Source organism: Mustela erminea, chromosome 16, assembly GCF_009829155.1.
Source record: "Mustela erminea isolate mMusErm1 chromosome 16, mMusErm1.Pri, whole genome shotgun sequence".
Lineage (NCBI taxonomy): Eukaryota > Metazoa > Chordata > Mammalia > Carnivora > Mustelidae > Mustela > Mustela erminea.
This window is the reverse complement of record NC_045629.1, coordinates 83,431,043-83,449,335: the sequence shown is the minus strand read 5'-3', so window position 1 is coordinate 83,449,335 and position 18,293 is coordinate 83,431,043. Positions and strand designations below refer to the sequence as shown.

General features: G+C 62.4%; 1 protein-coding gene across 6 annotated transcripts in view; it reads left to right on the top strand.

The window, feature by feature from the left end:
- TSNARE1 (t-SNARE domain containing 1) overlaps positions 1–18,293 on the top strand; it is a 90,773-nt gene that overhangs the window by 48,357 nt on the left and 24,123 nt on the right. For all 6 annotated transcript variants that reach the window (XM_032315912.1, XM_032315914.1, XM_032315913.1 and 3 more), the window contains 5 exons: positions 498–575; positions 1,288–1,357; positions 11,625–11,715; positions 13,913–13,987; positions 14,414–14,473. In XM_032315912.1, coding sequence (XP_032171803.1) covers positions 498–575; positions 1,288–1,357; positions 11,625–11,715; positions 13,913–13,987; positions 14,414–14,473 — 374 coding nt within the window. The remainder of the gene's footprint in view (positions 1–497; positions 576–1,287; positions 1,358–11,624; positions 11,716–13,912; positions 13,988–14,413; positions 14,474–18,293) is intronic.

Below are 18,293 nucleotides of genomic sequence, written 5' to 3'. Positions count from 1 at the left end.
AACGGCGTGTGCAGCCGTCACCACGAATCATCCAGAACCTTCTTTTATCCACGAAGAAACCGCATAGCCATTAGCCCCATCCCGTCCCCGGCCCAGCCCCTGGCTGCCGTGGATCTGGACACTTGGTCCGGCGTGTGTGAGAGGGTCAGCTGTGTGGTGTGTCGTCGGCACGGCCCCTGCTTCAGCCTCCGTTGCCGGGCGTTGGGTTGTTTCCGTCCTGGGTCTCCTACGTGTGCAGTGACCTGACGCGCATGTGCAGGAACTCCCGAGGGCCTGGGTTCCTGTTTCTCTCCAGTGCACCAGCACGGGGGCGCGGGGTCGCTGGGGCCTCTCTGAGGGGCTGCCCCCTGCTTTCCTCCCTTTGCTGTGGCTTGTGTGCCCCAGGGCGGGCGTGGCATTCCATCCCCGAGGCTCTAGGTGACCCCAGGCTGGGAGGGTGAGACGGTCCCGAGCAGGCAGCCCCGTGAACGCGCGTGCTCCCCTCTGCTCTCTCCTAGCTGCCCAGGTGGACCCAGGTGACCTCCAGGAGCTGTTCCAGCAGACGTCGGCCAGCGTCTTCCGAATCAACTCCCACGGTGAGTCTGTGCCGGGCCCTTCTCCCCCTCAGCTGACCCGGCTGTCCCTTGACTCGGCCCTGCAGCCCAGGCCCTGTTGTTGGTCCTAGGAGAGTGCTGCAGTCAGGGCAGGGTGGGTGCAGCCCGTGTGTCCACTGCTCCCTGCAGTGTGGACCCGTCCTGTCCCCCTGGAGGGGGTGCCTCAGAGCCTCCCTCTGCCTGTAGCACGGGCCGCCTCACGGCTCCCGCGGATCAGGAGTGAGAGTCCTAGCTCGCCTCATCCTTAGTTCCTGTAGACCTGGGAGATGGGGTGGCTCGCTGCCCCTGTGGGCAAGGGCTGGTGTTTGTCCCTGAACCCTGAGCTCTGGCAGGTCAGCAGGGGAGTGCTGACCGGGAGGGGAGAGAAGACCCCTCTCCAGACCTGGGGTGAGGCCCTCAGGGGCAGTTTCCTAGAGCTTGGAGACCATGGGCTGTACCTGAAGGGCGGGGGAGGACTGTGCCTGGGGGACCTCACGGGGGTATGACTGGCCAAGTGTGGGGCTGGGGCTGGGCTGTAGCACTGGCTGTCCTGGTTCTGTGCCCACGGTCACGGTGTGGTCTCTGTGGCCTTGGCCCCCATGTCCTGGGGCTCCCTGTCCTGCCTCTCCTGGGGGTGGGGGACGCGGCCCGGAGTCTGGGGATCACCCGGGCGGGGGTCCTTCTGCTCCTGATGCATGTTCCTTTCTCTGGGCAGTGACCTCCTTGGAGCAGAGTCTCCGGTCCCTGGGGACGCCGAATGACACGCAGGAGCTGAGGGAGAGCCTGTGAGTGTGACCGTGGGCATCAGCGTGCACAGGGGTGCCCTACACCCACTCGTAGGCCTGCCTGTCTGCAGACCAGCCCCACACCTGCTGGGGCCCCACATCCACCCCACACGCCTGAGGGCCAGCCGAGCCTGTGCTTGGAGCTGGAGGCCGAGCTCACAGCAGCGTCCCCTCCATCCTCGCGTGTGGAAGCCCGGCTGTGCCTGCCACATCTGTGCAGACACACCCGTGCATGCTGGCGTGTACTCAGTGGTGAAGCAGCTTCCACCTGTGTGCACAGACGTGTGTGTCACACAGCAGAGCTCACGGGCAGGCCCTGCACCCTTGTGAGCACATGTGTGGGCATGCTGGCTGCCACGGGGCTGCCGGAGCACAGGCAGCTTGCCGCTGTGGACACCCAGCTGGGCCTGTGTTTTTGTGGCTGTGGTTCTCCCTGTGGGCGTCTTGTTGGGCTTTCCTGTCTGCTTGCCCAGCGGCCCAGCCCGGGTTGGATCGGGTACAGAGCCAGCCCAGGGCGAGGCTGCGCTCCCCGCAGGAAGGCTTCTCAGGGGCTGCGTCTCTGGGGAGAGAGAAGGGAGATCTCTGCCAGGGGGCTGGCCTGGCTGGCATGGGGCAGGGGGTCGCTCTGTTTAGGCTCCGTCACCCAGGGCCTGGTGACACGTGATGAGAATGCCACGTGATCCCAGCACGGCCCGGGTCGGGAGTCCTGAGCGGGAGCGTGGGACTAGCATTTACGCGCTCCTTCCCTGTGCCACCTCCTGGCCAGGGGACCCTGCGTTGGTTGAGCTCGAGCCTCCCGCCTGGGAAGGATGCTAGTGTGGGCCGGTGGACCTCATGTGCTCCGAGGGGTGTGGCTGTGGCCGAGACCACGTGTCTCTTCTTGGCATTGGTGTCTGTTGGAGAGGCCACAGCCCCTCTCCGTCTCTTTGTCCGTCACCCAGTCCGTCTGTGTGTCCGCCCATCCGGCCGCCCCCCCGTGCATTCATTCCCTTCCCTGTGTGCCCACCCCGCTGTCCGTCCGTGTGCCCACCCACTGGCGTTTCCACCCACCGTCCAGCCACGCCCCCACTGACGCAGCCACCCACCCACCCACGCACCCAGGGGCTGGTTCACCCGTCCGTCTCACCCAGCTCCCCGTCCATCCGACTTTTCTCCTGTCCGTCCACAGAGACTAGCTGGGACCACTTCTGCCCAGTGTGGGGGTCCCGAGCTTAAGGCAACCAGGGGCCCTTTGCAGATTTTATGTACAGTTTTGTCTTTAATTATTCGTTTTGTTTCTTTTTTTAAAAATAACGTATTGTTTTCTGATTGTGAAAGTAGCATATGTTCGTTACGGGAAACGTGGCCACGCAGGATGTCTGAGTTAACATTTCGGTATTTCCTGCCAGCCTCTTCTCGAGTCCTTACGCATTTTGCAGAATTGGATTTCAGTGAATAATGTTCCGGATCCTGGTTGTTACTGTTAGGAACCTGGAGCACGCGCCCTTATCAGACACGGGGCGCAGCTCTTCAGCGTGGCGGGCACGGTTGGATCTGGGTCATTAGCGAGCGGACACTCGGGCCGGCTCGTCCAGCCCTTCCTCTTCCTTGGTCCTGTGACCGGAGTTCCCAGGAGCCATGCTGTGGTGGATCCTGTTCGCGCCCGTTTCCAGGGTCGGTCCCTGGAGCCGTGTCCCCGGGGTTGAGCTGCGGGCATTTTCAGGGCCCGGGCCCTTGAGCGTGTTTCCTGGGCTGCCTTGCCCAGCTGGCCGAAGGCCGATGTCACCGGCATGGGTTGGAGAGGACAGCCGGCTCCTACTCCTGCCCCTGCCCACGTGGTATGTGGCTGGGGCCATCCCCTGTCCTGCCCCGTTGACCTCAGCTTTTAGACCCAGGAACTCTGGCTCTAGCACCTTCCTGTCTCCCCCCATCCAGAACCCCACAGCCCCCTGGAGCCCCTCTGCCTGCAGGGTAGCTCCACACTGGCTGCGGGCCGGAGCCTCCCAGGCCCCCTTTCGTGGCATAACTGGTGCTGCTGGTGGACTGGCAGCATCTGGAAGTGACTGAGGCCGGTGTAAGTTCCAGCTCTGTGTGTTCTCCACGTTGACAGTCAGTGGGTTTTTATTTTGTGACGTAGGACTAAAAAAAACGTCACCACCATCCGTCACTGCCCGTGTTTTCTAGAAGGTAGAGGAGAGAACGCTTCAGTGCGACCCGGCAGGCTCTGATCTGGGGAGGGGACGTTCCTTCGAGAAGAGTAAGTCTAGTGACCAGAGAGCCACACAGAGTTGACCTTGACTTTCTCACCTTGCATGAGACGTGTGGCTTTGCCACTTGTGTCAGGACTAAGAGGGGACCCTGCCTTGGGCACACTGCCGTAGGCTCCCCAGCCGGCTGAGGTGGCCGGGATGGACATCTCTCTCCCCTGTGGTGTGAAGCTCAGTGGCCAGGGGACCTTGTCTGTCTGTCTTTCTTGTGGGGGCGTCACCCAGGCTGCTGTGGAGGGATAGATGGGTGTTCCAAGAGACTTGTGGCTGCGGAAAGGGGCCTGTCCCTGCAGCCTCGGGGGCACGCTGTGGGACAGCCCTGGTTCCAGTCTGTAGGTCCCTGGGCACAGCATCAGGGTGCTGGGGTTAGCTTGTATTCACAACAGGCAGGGAGGCTCTTTCTGGGCTGACACGGAGGGCTCCCCAGCTCTGGGACCCCGGTGGCCCCAGCTCCTCCCAGCAGGTGTGTGACTGGATGGGGTGAGCCCCCAGCTCCAGGGCCCCCGGGTCCAGCATGGCCTGCCTCTTCTCCTCCAAGCCCGCCTTTCCCGGTTCCCACCCCCAGTGCCCCTCCCCCACTGCACTCCCTGGCGCCCGCGTGTCTGTAGCCTGGTTCCCCGGGCCGGCTCAGCCGGTGAGCCCCGTGCTGACAGGCTGTAGCAGCGGGGGCCCGGGGGCCGGCCCGTCACCCTCTGACCGTGTGACGTTCAGGGTGACCTGGGTGTCTTGGTCTTTGACGTGTGGACCCAGACCCTGTTGGGGGTGTTCCTTGGGAAGGAGACAGTGATGGCGTCCGTGCGTGGTGCCGGGCTCAGCCTGCAGAGATCCCGTCTGACTGACCTCGCCGCAGAGGGAGGACAGCTCAGAGCAGGGGTGTGGTGCAGGGAGCCGGAGGGGGATGGCGGATGGCCTCAGAGGGTCGCAGTGCTTCCTGGGGGGTATGGCGACCGCTGGGGACCCCAGAGCTCCGAGACCCCACCCCATGTTGCTGGCGGTCGGCCTGGCCGGGGCTGGGGGGACCGACTGATCCGGGGCTCTGACCGGATGCCTCTGTGGGGCACTCACTGATGCACCGGGTGTGTGTTGTGGGGCCTGCGCCGGGGACTGGACTGGATGGGGCAGGTGTGCCTGGGGGAGGGAGGTGACCGCCTGGTGTCCCACTACTCGTGTGTGACAGAGGGGACAGTCTCCTGACCGGTCGTCTCAGGTCTGCGGGGGCCGGTGTGTGCGTGTGCTCTCGCATGACCCTGTGGTGGTCGAGGGCACCCACGTGGGTGCGTGTACAAGAGGTGTCTGCTTGGGATCTGTCCACTGCCGGTGGGGCGACAGGGCAGAGGCCGCGGCAGGGGGATGGGGCCCTGGGGAGCCCCCGGCTCCAGGTGGGTAGCTGTTCCCCCGCCTTGGCAGGATTTCTGTGTCTGGACCAGCTCCAAGCGGATCAGGGAGTCCTGGGTCCCGCTAATCTAGGGTCGTACGGGTCCAGGGCTCCTGGCAGGTCTTAGTGGGGGTGGCCCAGGGCTGATGCAGGGGCCCTGGGCTGGCCCCGTCTTCCTCAGCCTAGCAGGGCCCTGAGCCCCGTGAGCTGCTCCTTCCAGCCTGGTCATGGTCACAGTCATGAGTGCGCGCATCTGCGGAGACGGGGCAAGGCTTGCTCAAGAGCTGGGGCTCGGGGGCGGGCGCACGTCCAGCGCTCTGTCCTCTGCTGTTACAGGTTGTCGGCAGTGGCGTTGGCCCCATCACCTGGGCTGACCACTTCTCCGAGCTGGGACCTCCTCAAGCATGTCAGAAGTCAGGCAGGGAAGGAGGCCTTCCCGGGGGCCGTGGAGGACTGCTCCCCGGGAGGTGCAGGAGCTGTGTACCTGACATTGTGACCTCGGCGGGCCGCCAGGACTTGGACGTGATGCTCAGCTCCGTCCCCAGGGGCTAGCTGACAGCAGCCCTGGGGCCAGCCTGCAGGCCTGGAGGCCCGTGGGCTTGAAGCACAGAGCTGGTGGGCCATTGGGCCGGCGCTGGAGGTTTGTGTTGGCTCCAGATGCCTGGGGCTCAGCTGAGAGCACTCAGTGCGTGGGAGTCCTCTGCCGCTGCGGCTGGAGGACCTGGAGCCTTCTTCTCCACTCCCGGTCAGCAGATGTGCGGAGTTCAGCTGGGAGGTCCCTTGCGGCGTCCGTACGCGGGCTCTCCTGTGGCCGGGGCTCCCTGGGGCACTGCGGCCTCGTGGTGCTGACCTTGGTCAGCTCAGGGCTCTGGTGCAAGCGCTAGCGGAGGATGGAGGAGCGAGCCTGTCCAGGTTCAAGGAGATGGGACTCAACGCCACCCCTGGGGGGGAGCGGTCAGAAACCGTGGCCACCCTTAAGACTGCTCTAAGCTTCCACGAGGCAGTGGGTGTGTTGGCGGAGCCCCCAGAGGAGGGGCCTGCAGCCCTGAGGGGAGGTGTGTCAGCAAGGTGGGCGCAGGCCCGGCCCTATGGGCCTTCTGGGCCTGGAACATGGCTCAGGCTTTATTTCCAAAGTAGTAGGAAGCCAGTGGAGGGTTCTAGAACGCAGTGGCCTGGTGGACGGCCATGAAGAGTTGGAGGAGTGGGCCGTCGCTGTGGGCGGAGGGAGTGCAGGAGAGGCAGGGGGATGGCTGTGTAGGGCCTGGACGGCTGCCCCTCGGCCTGGTGGGCTGGGGGCTGAGCCCCTGCTGACCAGGACCCCCCCGACTGCAGGCAGCGGAGACTCCTGAGCACCCCCAGGGACCACCCTGCCGGGCTGGGGGATAGCCTCGCCCGTGCCTGTGGGACTGGGAAAGGGTTGGCCCGGGTGCTTGCCCCCGGGGGCTCAGGGGCCGGTGAGCTCAGGCGGGCACCGGGCAGTTGCCTCCTGGTTTCCTGGGACCTACCCTGGACGCGGCTCTGGGGTGGCAGAGCCCCCTCTGGCCTGGTCCTCTTCCAGCGGGGCCTTCTAAGGCTCTGGGATTGCCTCCTGCCGAGCGGGCTCAGGGCAGGGATCTTTGAAGGAACCTGAGAAGGACCAAGGGGCCATGGAAGGGGACCCATTTCTGCTCTGTCACAGCGTGCTGGCTGAAGGGAGGGACCAGTGACTCTGCAGGACACCGGGCCCATCGTGGTGCTCCCCGTTGTGGCCTGGACCTGCCCTTCACTCCTGTGTGCGGCAGAGTAGTCTCCCCGTGTGGATGTTCCTCCAAATCCGTAGGCGGAGACCTAACCCCTGGGGGTGGGGCCCGGAGCCTCAGGAGGGCGGCGGGTCCTGCGGGTGCAGCCCTCGCAATGGGACGAGCGCTCTTGTGGAAGGACCCGGAGAGCTCCGTGACCCTTTCTTGCGAGGCAGCCGTGGGGAGGTGCCGCCTGTGGACTGGAAGGTGGCCCTCGTCACACGTGGAAGCCGCCAGCGCCCCGATCCCGGGCGCCCAGACTCCCGCCTGGAAGCAGACACGTCTGCTGTCTCCCAAGGCGTCCGGCTCGTGGTGTTTGTTACGGCGGCCCGAGTGGGCGAAGATGCGTTGTTCGTCACGGACGGCCTTGGCATTGTCCCTTCTCGGTCGTCCTGAGGAAGGCTGCTGGGAGCTCGCGCTTGGGGCGTTCTTGCACGGATGCCTGGATGTGGGGTTGCTGGCCTGAGCTGCGTCTGACGCTGGGACTCCGCCAGGCCGTCTTCCACGGTGACTGCACCGCCCCGCCTTCCCCCCAGCGGTGCGTGAGGTTTCGAGTGCTCCAGGCCCCACGACACTTGTTACCCGGCTGTGACCGTAGGTCTGGTGGGGACGAGACGCCGTCTTGCTGGGAAGCTGACTTGTGTTTCCCAGTAACGACGTTGAGTGAGTGTCTTTTCACGGTCATGTTGACCGTTTCTGTCTCTTCAGAGGTGTGTCTGTTTGGATCCTTTGCCCATTTTCGAATTGGGCTTTTTGTCTTTTTATTGTTGAGATACTCCCTACTTCTAGAAGCTTTTGGCCTGTGCAGACCGGGCTCTCTGGGGCTTTGGTCTTCCCTGGTGTGGCTCACGAGTCACTCTGCCCCGCTGACTCCTCCTTGTTCTAGCTTCCTTCCTTCTCTAGCTTCCTTCCCACGTTGGGGGAGCTCACTTCCGTGGGGTTCCCGTGGCCCGTTGTCCCCCACAGAGACACGGCTGCTGGCCGTGGGCACCCCTCACCTTACCTTACCTTGGGCCTTCCTGCCCAAATGTGTCTCCTCCCCGCTCTTGGGCCTGAGCCCCCAGCCCTCCTTTGACCACGGACTGCCCGCCCTGGTCACACGTGTGTGACGCTGCCCCTCACTTGGCCTCCCGACCCCGCCTGCCCGAGCAGCTCCCCTTCCGCAGGCTTGCCTGAGCACTGGGGGCTGGGGGCCGCCTGGGTCTTGCTGGCGGCCTGCCGTGTGTCCCGCCTGAGCCCCTGGAAATGCAGCGTGGCGCAGGAGTCCAGGCTAATTTTTTTTATTTTGGCATGATTTTCCACTTATTCCAACACTGTCGGAAGGACTGTCCTTTCCCTGTTGTGAGTACCTTGGCATCTTCTCCAGAAATTCCCTGATCATGTATGTGTGGCTGCCTTCTGGGTTACTCTGTTTCACAGCCCGTGTGCCTGTCTTCCTGAAGGCCCCCGCCCCGCTCCGGTTTTCTTGATCACTGATGTTCTGCAGTAAGTCCTGACCTCCACTGTGGACGCCTCCGGCTTTTCCATCTTTCTGTGAAGCTCTTTTGCAGACTTCCGCTGCTGTACATCTCAGTATCAATTTTAGAATAGCTTGTTGATTTCTGCAGTTTTCACATCCAGTTTAACTTGAATTGAGGTTGCAGTGACTCTGTAGACCAACTTAAGGAGAACTGACCTCTTGACAATCTTGAGTTTTCCAACCCGTGAATATGGTCAGGATTTCTCTGGTTTATATGTTCTTCCGTTTCTCCCCACAGCTCCCTGTGCGGTTGGTGTGTGGGTCTTGTGTGTGTTGTACTCAGTCCATCATTACCCGTCCTGTGCGTTTGTTCAGTTACACAAAGTACCGTAGCTCACATTTCACTCTGGTGTTGGCTGCGATGACGCAGACACACCGGTGACTCTGCCTTGAGTCCTGGGTCCGTTAGAGTCTCTGTCCAGCTGAACATGTTCCCTTCTTTGTTCTGGTTTTCCTGGAGTTTTTATGATCAATACCCGTAAAATTTTATTAAATGCTTTTTCTGTGAAGTTTACGGAGATTGTTTTCTCCTTTCAAAATTTACTCTGTTAATACAGGAATTTCATTCATTGTTTTTTGAGTGTTAGGCCACCCTGGGCTCCTGGGATGAAATCCTCTTTGTTGTGATCTATTATCCCTTTTTTGGGGGGCTGAGGGGTGCCTATTGGTCAGGGCAAGGCGGTCAGGGTCACACAGACGTCTGGAGAAAGGCCATCTCCACACTGCTCCTTGCCATCAAGAACCTCACGGAGAGACCCAGTCACAGCACGACGGGGAAGCTGGCGCGGAGTGCCCGTGCCGCCATAAACAGGAGGGACCGGCGGAAAACGGAACGAGAAGGAGGGCCGCAGGTCCAGTGAGAGCGGCCCTGGAAGAGGAAGCAGGGCCGCCTCACAGCACCTTACAGGGCGCCTAAGAAGCCGGCCATGAAGGAAGGAGAGAACGGGTGTACAGAGAAGAGGGAATTCATTCATTAATGAAGCACGAACTAGTAATGGGAACAAAAAAGGAAAAAGAGAGAGACCAGGCCTCCAGATCCAATAGGAAAATGCTAATTAGGAAATATTGTGGCTCTTAAGACAATAAATTGAGACTTTATAACCAAGATGAGCCAGAAAAATTTCTCAAAAGAAGTGAATTTTCAGAACTGACTCTGGAAGAAAGGGAAAGCCTAAATAGCTCCACATCTCTTGGAGGACATAGGTGTGACCTTAAGAACATTCCCACCGACACCCAGAGCAGAGTGCAGAGCAACACTGTGTGCCCCCAGATGCGGACAGGCCGCTCGCCTCCCTGCCATTGTGTCCACACCACCGCGAAGCAAGGACTCCAGAAGGAAAAGCGCTGCATGTCCCTCGTAGACACAGCAGCAGGGGCCCCAGCAAGACGTGAGATGGTGGCTCTCCCGGCCCGTGAAAGGGGCTGCGTCCGCACGCTGCTCCTGTGTTCTGTCTACAGGCTGTGCTAAGCCGTGGGCGCAGCAGGTGGCAGTGCGAGCCCTCTGTGATGCGTTCCCTGCTGGGAGTTGGGGTGGCATCAGGGCAGAAGTGGAGAGGGACGAGTGTGGGGTGGGGGTGAGCCTGACCCCAGGGAGGTGGCCTGCGCACTTGGCCTGCTGCCCCCCGTCTGTCCAGTGTTCTCTGTGCGGGTGGCTGCTGCTGGTCACCAGCCCCGGCTGTGGCTGCCTGTACCCGCTGTCCGTCTGGGTGGCTGCAGAGGTGGTGGGGGAGGGATGCGGGCAGTGAGGCAGGGGTCTGTCCAGACAGGGAGACGAGGTGACAGGTGGGGGCTGTGCTTCCATGGGACCCACGCAGCCTAGAGGTCCTAGAACGGGACCTCCCAGCTGCGAGGTACTGTGGGGTGTGATGCCACACTGGGCATGGGGCAGCCGGCGGGGGCTTGGTTGGGGGCACATGGGAGCAGTGGGGGAAAGGCGGCCTGAGTCTGGGTCAGCACCTGAGAATCGCGTTGCTCTCAAGGATGAAGGGAGAGAGGCTGTAGGAGGGGCGCCCCTGGGGCTTTAGCTGGAGGAACTAGAGGGACTGAACCACAGAGGGGCAGGTGGCCTGGGCATGTGGAGTTGGAGAGGCCCCGGACATCCAGGTGGAGGTGCCTAGTGGGCTGCTGGCAGGGCCGGGCCCCTGTTCAGGCCCAGCTGCGGACGTGTGTGGGGACAGTGGCACACAGGTGACTTCAGGCCACGGGACTAAAGGAGAGCACCCAGGAGGTGAGCACGGGGTGCCGCAGGGGGGTTCCAGGGCCTGAGCTCCGGACGCAGACAGGGCAGGTCAGGAAGGAGAGGGTCCCGCAAGCCCCTGAGCAGCGTGGCCCCAAGCTGGAGGTGGAGACGCCAGGGGGGCAGACTCTGGGCCACGGCGTGGGAGGTTGCAGCAGGGAGAAGTGGGGGGGGGGGGCTCAGTGCTCCGTGGTGTGCAGCGAGGTGGGTGAGTCGAGGGGAGAAGCCATGTTCCCCGGGCTCCCGGGATCTGTTGGCGGCCTGCTGGGAAGGTCATTCGTGCTGCTGTCCCCAGGGGTGCTCTCCCCGGCTGGCCTGGGGGTCCTTTCCGTCCTGCCACCCCGCGCCCCGCCAGCCCCGGCTCCATGCTGCACACTCCGTGTGGCCCAGGCGGGTGTCAGGGACCCAGGCCCAGGTCAGACGGTGCCCCCACCCCTGCCACTTGGGGCCCTACAGGGAGCGAAGGGGGCATCCGACCGCTTTTCTAAGGCCCGAGGGCAGGGTTTGCTCCCGGTGTCACTCCCTCCGGGGGGCTGTCGTCATCCTCATGCAGGTGAGGATCTGGTCTTTTCAGTCCCTTCGAGGTCACACGCAGAACCACAGACTGCACACGTGGGCGTGGCCCCTGGGGCTCTTGGGTCTGGAGGTGGGACCGTCCTTCCAACCCTCGGGGGCTGTGGTGCCCGGGTTGCTTGCTGACGCCAGGGGGTCCGGGCTCCCGAGGAGGTGCCGCGCTGACCCCCAGACCAGAGGCCCAGGCCGCGGCAGCGCACACACGGTTTGTGTGCGGGGCGGGGGTCCTGACCACGGCGGCTCGGGGGTGACGGGTGCGGCGGGCCGTCCTCCCGATCTGAGCTCACCCTGTCGTTCTGTCCCTCCTTCCTCGCCCGGCCGCCGCCTTCTCCGCGTTGGCGTCTCTGGCCTTCGTCCCCTCCCGTGTCTCCGGCTCTGCTCTCTGCGCTGGTTCCCCTGCTCCTGCTTCCTCCACCGCCATGTGCGGCCTCACCTGACGCCCTGCGCCTGCTGACGTCTGTCCGGTCACCTCGCGGCCGCCCGCCCTGCCCTCTCCGTCCACGCTGTCACGCTGTCTCCTCTGCCCGCCCCCGGCCTCAGGCACGTGACGCAGCAGGAGGCTAACAGGAGCATCGCGGCCGGCGCCGGCACCGTGAGGCAGATGACGGAGCTCCTGCGGGGCTGCTCCCGGGTATGTGGCCCTGGAGGCTGTGGGGGGCTGGGGGGCCCCTAGGGAGATCGGGGCATGCAGATGCCTGGGATGCAGACAGCGGCCCAGCCGTCGTGTGGAGGGTGCCCGGCAGCCTCCGTGATGGGCCTGAGAAGCTGCCGTGGCTGCCACCCAGCGACCACAGCAGTCCACTGGGCGAGAGGCTGCTGCCGACGCCTGTGCCGTGTGGCCCCGTACATCTGGGGTGTCTAGGAAACGCAGGCCTGTGCCGACGGCGGGGCCGAGGCTTGTGTGGCTGGTGGGGGGAGCTGGGAGGGGCTGCAGGGTGTCCCGACAACTTTTCGGGGTGGTGGACGTGTTCCGAAACCAGCTGGTGGTCACGGCGCAACGAGCAGTTACAGAGCTTTGAGTTAAAACGAGCGCATTCTCCTTACGAGAGTTTAAGTCAGCCTCTCATAGAAACGGAGGCCCAAAGACAAAGGGCGAGCTGGGCTTCGGTACCAGAGGCACGTTTAGGGGAGCGAGGGTCCACCGTCCGTGGCGGGGTGGGCAGCAGGTGCCGGCCATCTCTGGCTCCAGGGCCTGCGACGCTCTGCTCAGCCCGACTTAGGCACAGCCCCCAGTGGTTCGGGACGACACGCCAGGGCCTGGTCATGGACGCTGCTGGAAATCGTGGTGGCTCCCCATACCAGCGTCCACACTGCTCGGCGGGGTCAGTGCAGGTGTGCCGGCTTCTCGCGCGTGGCCGTGCTCCGTGCTCTTGGGCTCCGTGGGGGCTCTCTGGAACTCTCCACACCACGCTCGTTCTAGAGCATGTGTCAGGCACGTCCCGCCGGCAGCCCTGTGCACATTGTTCACGCTGGGGACTCCTGGCCATCCTGCCTGTGGGCGTCCTGCCATGGGTGTCCTCAGGCCTTTTATCCGGAGGAACGCTGAGGCCCGGAGAGTGTCCTATGCCAAGCATCTGCTCCGGGCAGGGGTCTCGGCTAGATGGCCGCTCTGGTTTCTCTGGGTCCACAGTCCACGTTGTCACCTGTGTGCACCACGAAGGCTGAGACCCCAAGCTTGAGTTCCTGGCAGGTGGGGGGATCACCTTTAGCCTAATGTGTCCTTTTGTCTGTCCGCCTGCCCACGGGGCCACCCACCTGCCCAACCATCACCCATCTAAGAACCCAGCAAACACTGAATGCCTACTGTGTGCCAGATGCTGGGGAAGGACACGGATGAGGCTCTCATGGTTCCGTGGTCAGACAGCCTGGCTGGGAGGGGCTGGCGTTGCTCCCTGTTTCCTCGGAAGAAAGGCTGTGCCCGTCACACGGGGCTGACGCCGGATTGCACAGCTGGAGACCACTGAGGAGTCTGTGGGCTCTTGGCTCCATCCTGGGGCACACACAGGGTGCCCCTCAAAAAGAGTCTGCCTGGACACTAAAACGGGCTCCTCAGACCTACAGTCTGGCAGGGACCATGTTGAGTCCCTCTGAAAAGTGCCTGTCGGAAAGATGGGGCCCCCAAACCATGGCCAGCTTACTCTCCTGCGTGGGCTCCCATGCTGCGTGGCGGTGGTGGCAGGGCGGGCGCCAAGCTTAGGGCCGGGGTCTGGTTGGAGGTCAAGAGGAGCCCCCTGCAAGGGTGGCCGTCTGTGACTTGGGATTCAGGGTCTGCCTTTCCTGGGGCTGATGGGGCAGGAGGGGCCAGGAGTGTCCGTCGTGGTCCTCGTGCAAGGCCGCAGGGCTTTGGCGTGTCTTTGTGCGGCCGGTGCGGTGTGGAGACACAGGAGCGTTGAGTCCCGGCGGCCTGCTGGTGCTCACACTGCCCCAAGCAGGCAGCCCTGGGTTCCTGGTTTGCTCGTTCGTGCCCTTGCGTGGCAGGTCTGTGCCTGGTGTGATCTGGGGCACCGGGGTGTGTTGGCGAGCAAGATGTGCAGGCTGGGGCAGTGCGCTGCAGAGTGCCTGGCGGTAGGAGGAAGGTTTGAGCGTGGTTTCGATCCTGGGGGTGAGACCCAGCCTGGCGCTGGATTGGCCGTACAGCCCTGGAGTCAGCGGCCTGGCTTGGTGGCCTGGCTCCACCCCCATGTGGCCATGACCGGGGGAGGAGGGGGCGTTCCCTGGGGGCTGGGGAGGATGGGGAGTGTGGCGGACTGGAGCGCCCCAGGGACGGGGAGGCCACGGGGTGGGACGGGGCCTCGGCTGTCTACACAGCCCACGTTCTCTCTTTGCAGCAGGAGTGCCTCCAGCTGGACCGTCTGAGGACTCAGCTGTCCGACGCCGTGCAGCGCTACGGCGGGGTGCAGAAGGTGCGGCTGCCCAGGAGGGCGTGTGGGCCAGCCGGGGCGCCTCGGGCCCTGTGGTTCCCTCGCCGACTGTCTCACCCCTGGGTTGGTCTGGGTTGGCCTGGTGGGGGTCCTGTCCTCGAGAGCAGAGGGCGGGCTGGGCTTGTGGACGGCCGCCCATCGCCAGTTGCCGCAGCCTCAGGGCATGTGCTGGAGGGAGACTCACCTGTGGGCGCTGCTCAGGGGCCCCTGGCGGCGGGGGAGAGCGGGCACCCCCTGTCTGACAGGTGAGGACACAGAGACCCAGGGCTTCCATGGGGGCAGGGGGCCGACGTGCCCCGGAGCTGAAGGTGGGCTCTGCTGCCAGGCCTCGTCCACGGCCTTGAGCTTACCTGACTCCTTCCCTCCTCCCCACCTTCTGTTCTTCTGTCTCCCTCCGTTCTTCCACAGAAGATCGCCGAGAAGTCCCGAGCCCTGCTTCCCACGGCACAGCGGGTCAGCGAGCAGCAGGTAGGTGCTGAGTGATTGCTGTGGTCTGGGCGTGAGGTGACGATGACAGGGCGCCCGGGACCCTTTGTGCCTGTGGGGGAGTGGGACACACGGAGGGCCCCATCCAAGGGGGTCTTACTCGATGAAGGACCTTTCCCCGAAACCGGCATTTGGACCTTCGCTCCCCAGCATGGGCCAAGACAGTCCTGAGTGCAGACAGTTTCGCGTGCCTCGTGGACTGACTTGGACCTGACTGGCCCCCCTGGGAGCAGAAAGTGATAGAAACGGTGGGGCCGCAAGCACGCCCGGACTCCTGCACGAGCAGGGCAGAGAGGGGCGGAGACAGCGTCCGGCGGTGCAACAGCTGAGGGTTTCCAGGGCTGTCCGGGCAGCTCAGGCCACAGCTCGAAGACCTCTGTTACCAGCTCACCTCATAATACAGTTTTGAAAACCAAAGACAAAAAGGCCTAAAAGCAGATTAAAACCCAAGAGGAGAAGTCACGTCATTTTTCAAGGAGTGAGGAGACTCACACCTGGCGTCTGAGGTGGGCCCGTGGGCGCCGGACGGCAACCTGGAGGCGTCTTTAAAACACTGAGAGGGCACTGCTCCCGTGGCGTCCTCTGCCTGCTGAAAACATTTTTCAGAAGTGAGGCTGGAAGGAAAACATTTTTAGAGAAGTGTAAAGCGAGGGAACTCGCCATTGACGGAACTCTGACGGGAGCGCGGGAAGGGGCTGCGCCCCGGAAACGCTGATGTGCGGACACGTCTGACTTCAGGTGGCCGTTGAGCGCTGCTCCCGCCCTGTGGGGCCTGGATGCCAGGGCGGGTCCGAGAGCCCGGCCGGCCGGAGCGCAGGAGTGAGCCCCGTGGGAGCCTGCCGCGTCCTCGGGAGGAGACGGGAACCGCGGGGCATCTCATGTCGTGCAGGGGACACTGAGGGACAACAGGAGAATGTCAGTTGCACAGTACGCTAATGCATACGCGAAAGAATAAATCAAACCTGACTAATTTAAAAGAAAGTACCCCCCCCCCCGCAAAATAAAAGGAAAAATGGAAGGACAGAAAACGGGAAACAAGTTGTAAGAGGGCAGATTTATACCAGATTGTTTGTGACTCCATGAGCACGGCCTGACCCCTCCGACGGAAAGGCACAGACCGTCAGACTCGGTTAAATAGAAATCCAGAAATGTGACGGGAGTTAGAGGTTGGACAGAGACACGCCGTGAAGCCAGCCACGAGGAAGATTGGTGCCCACGGCCGAGCCAGAGCACGCAAGTCCGCGGGGAGGCCGTCCCCGGCTCACAGGACAGCGAGATCGTCCGGACACGAGATGCAGGGCTGCCTGCGTGCTGACCACGGAAGCCTCAGAAGACGCGGGACAAAACCGACGGTGATAAAAGGAGAAACGGCAAATCCGCGGCCGGAGACGGGGACACACCCGCGGAGATGGCGGAGGAAGGAACGGGAAAGTGCGGGAGGGTCCGAGAGACTCGGCCTGATGAACGCGCTCCTGCCGGATGGCGGCTCACGGCACGGTGAGCGGCCACGGGAGAGCGGGCGTCCCCGCCGGGGTGCGGTGCGCGCCAGACTCGGACGCGGGCTCCAGGGGGTGGGTGCGACCCACAGCAAGTTCTCGGGTCAGCGCAGTTCAGCTCCCACTTGGTACCAAAGAGGCAGTTTCCCAGCGTGGGAGTGAGAAGATTCGAAGGAACCCGCGAACCAGAGAAGAAATCGCAGTGGAGACCGTTGCCCTCGTGACGGGAACAGCAGAGCAGGGGCACACCCGGACTTGGGGTGCGGCTGGAGGAGAGCTCTGGGTGCCTCCCTCTGGAGAAGAAGCTGAAAATCGCGGGGTCGGTCTCAGTCTCAAGAAGCTGGAAAAGCAGCACCAAACTGAATTCTGAGAAAATATACTGGAAAAAGCAGAAATCCATGAAATAGAAAATTGATGCATATTGTTCAGCTCCAGCAGAGCCAGAGTTTGTTTTGTTTAGAAGGATTAATAGTGAATCCCAGAACATCAGTCATGAAGCAGAACATACAAATTACGGGCGTCAGGAGTGACAACAGCTAGATCGGGGACCCCACGCACTCGGCCGATAGAGGTTTGAAGAAGCCGTGACGCGACTTTATGTCAATAAACTTGCTGCTCAGGCGGGACACCTAAATTATTATTTTTTTTTTTAAGAAAAAAATGTAAGTTACCAAGACGTACCGAAAGTCTGGAAAGTCCGGTATTTGTTACAGAAATGAAATAAACAGTTCTGCAATTTCCATTGTTAAAATGCTACCAAGAAAATTCAAGACCTCAGTGATTTTATTGGTGAGTTTTTCCAGATGTTTGAGGAATAAACATTACTAGTTCTCATAGACTCTTAAGTAAAATTAAGAGGCGGACGCGTGTCTCCTAGCTTGGCGAGGCGGCGAGCTGTGTTGCCGGATTCCTACGACGGCGTCACAAAAAGGAAGGGAGCGTTCTCTCAGGAGCATAAGAGCAAAGACCCTAACCACACCACCAGCGGGCGTGATCTGACAGTATGTAAAAGGGTGGTACCATGGTCCTAAAGCGGGCCTTACTCTGGGGCGTGGAGCTGGTTTATTTTCGGGAATAACCCACATAGGCCGCCGTGTCCTTGGAGCAAGACCGCGGTGGGGAGGGACGAGTCCTTGGTGAGCGCGTGCACCCCTGCGGGCGGGGGCAGAGCTCTCAGTGGGCTGGGGACGGAAGAGCCTTTAATCTCACGGTGGGCGGCTTCCAAAGCCCTGCGGTTAGTGCCACACGGGCTGCTGGGACATGAAAAGCGTCCCTCCTGAGACCGAGGGCGAGACACAGGGTCTGGTCCTGTTCCCCCCTCCGCGCTGGAGAGTGTGTCCGTTGCACTGAGACGTGAAGCAGAAGCGACAGGTGTAAGAGGAACCGGGGAGGAAGCAGGCCCCGCAGAGACAGCGCGACTGCATTGCTGGGAAAGGTGGGCGAGCCTGCGGTGAACTGAGCTGAGAAGCGACGGTGACAGGGTCTGCGTCTGAGGGGACACCGTGCCAGCAGCACAGCGCACGAAGAAATGTGAACAGTGGCCTCACTTGTGAGAGCTCCGGACCCGGGAGAGGCCTTCCCCAGCCGTCGGAGCAAGGGTGCTGCCGTGCGGTAGGGAATGGAGGTCGGTTTGGGGTTCGATGCCGGGCTGCTGGGGTTTTGAGCCGGGAAAAGGGATCCTGTTGGGCAACAGGCAAGTCCACGTCCAGACACCGCTGGCCTTGCATCTTGGTATTGCCTGTGCAGAGAAGAGCCAGCAGGGTCAGCCTCCGCGGTGGGTGCGGTCCCCTGCAGCTAGCAGGCCCCTCCTGACCGTTGACCGGCTTGCACGCATCCCCATGTGGCCGCAGAGGGACCCCGTCTCCCCCCTACCCTCCGCAGGGGACAGACGCAGCAGTGGGCTTGGCCAGGTGCCACAGGATGCACGTGCTTTCACAGAACAAAAGAGTCTGCATCGCCTCCGAAACAGGGAAAGACGTTGTCTCACGAGCCAGCAAGAGCAGCACAGCTGGGAAGGCTCTGTCTCTTGGTGGGGAAGTGCTCCAGGCCGTGGTCCGTTCTTATGTGGCTGAGAGGGGCCGGGAGGGCACAGGCACAAGGCTGCCTTTGCCAGCAGATCCTTTCCCGAAACCCGCCCCCCCGTGTGCAAGAAGGAGTTGAGTTAGAACATGGATCTACGTGTGAGAGAGAAAGCAGTGAAGCTTCTAGAAGACACCATGGGAGTCTGTCTGCACGTCTTCATGGTGAGCGAACATTTCTTGCACAGATGAGAAGGTACCACGTATAAAGCAGATCAACTTGACGTC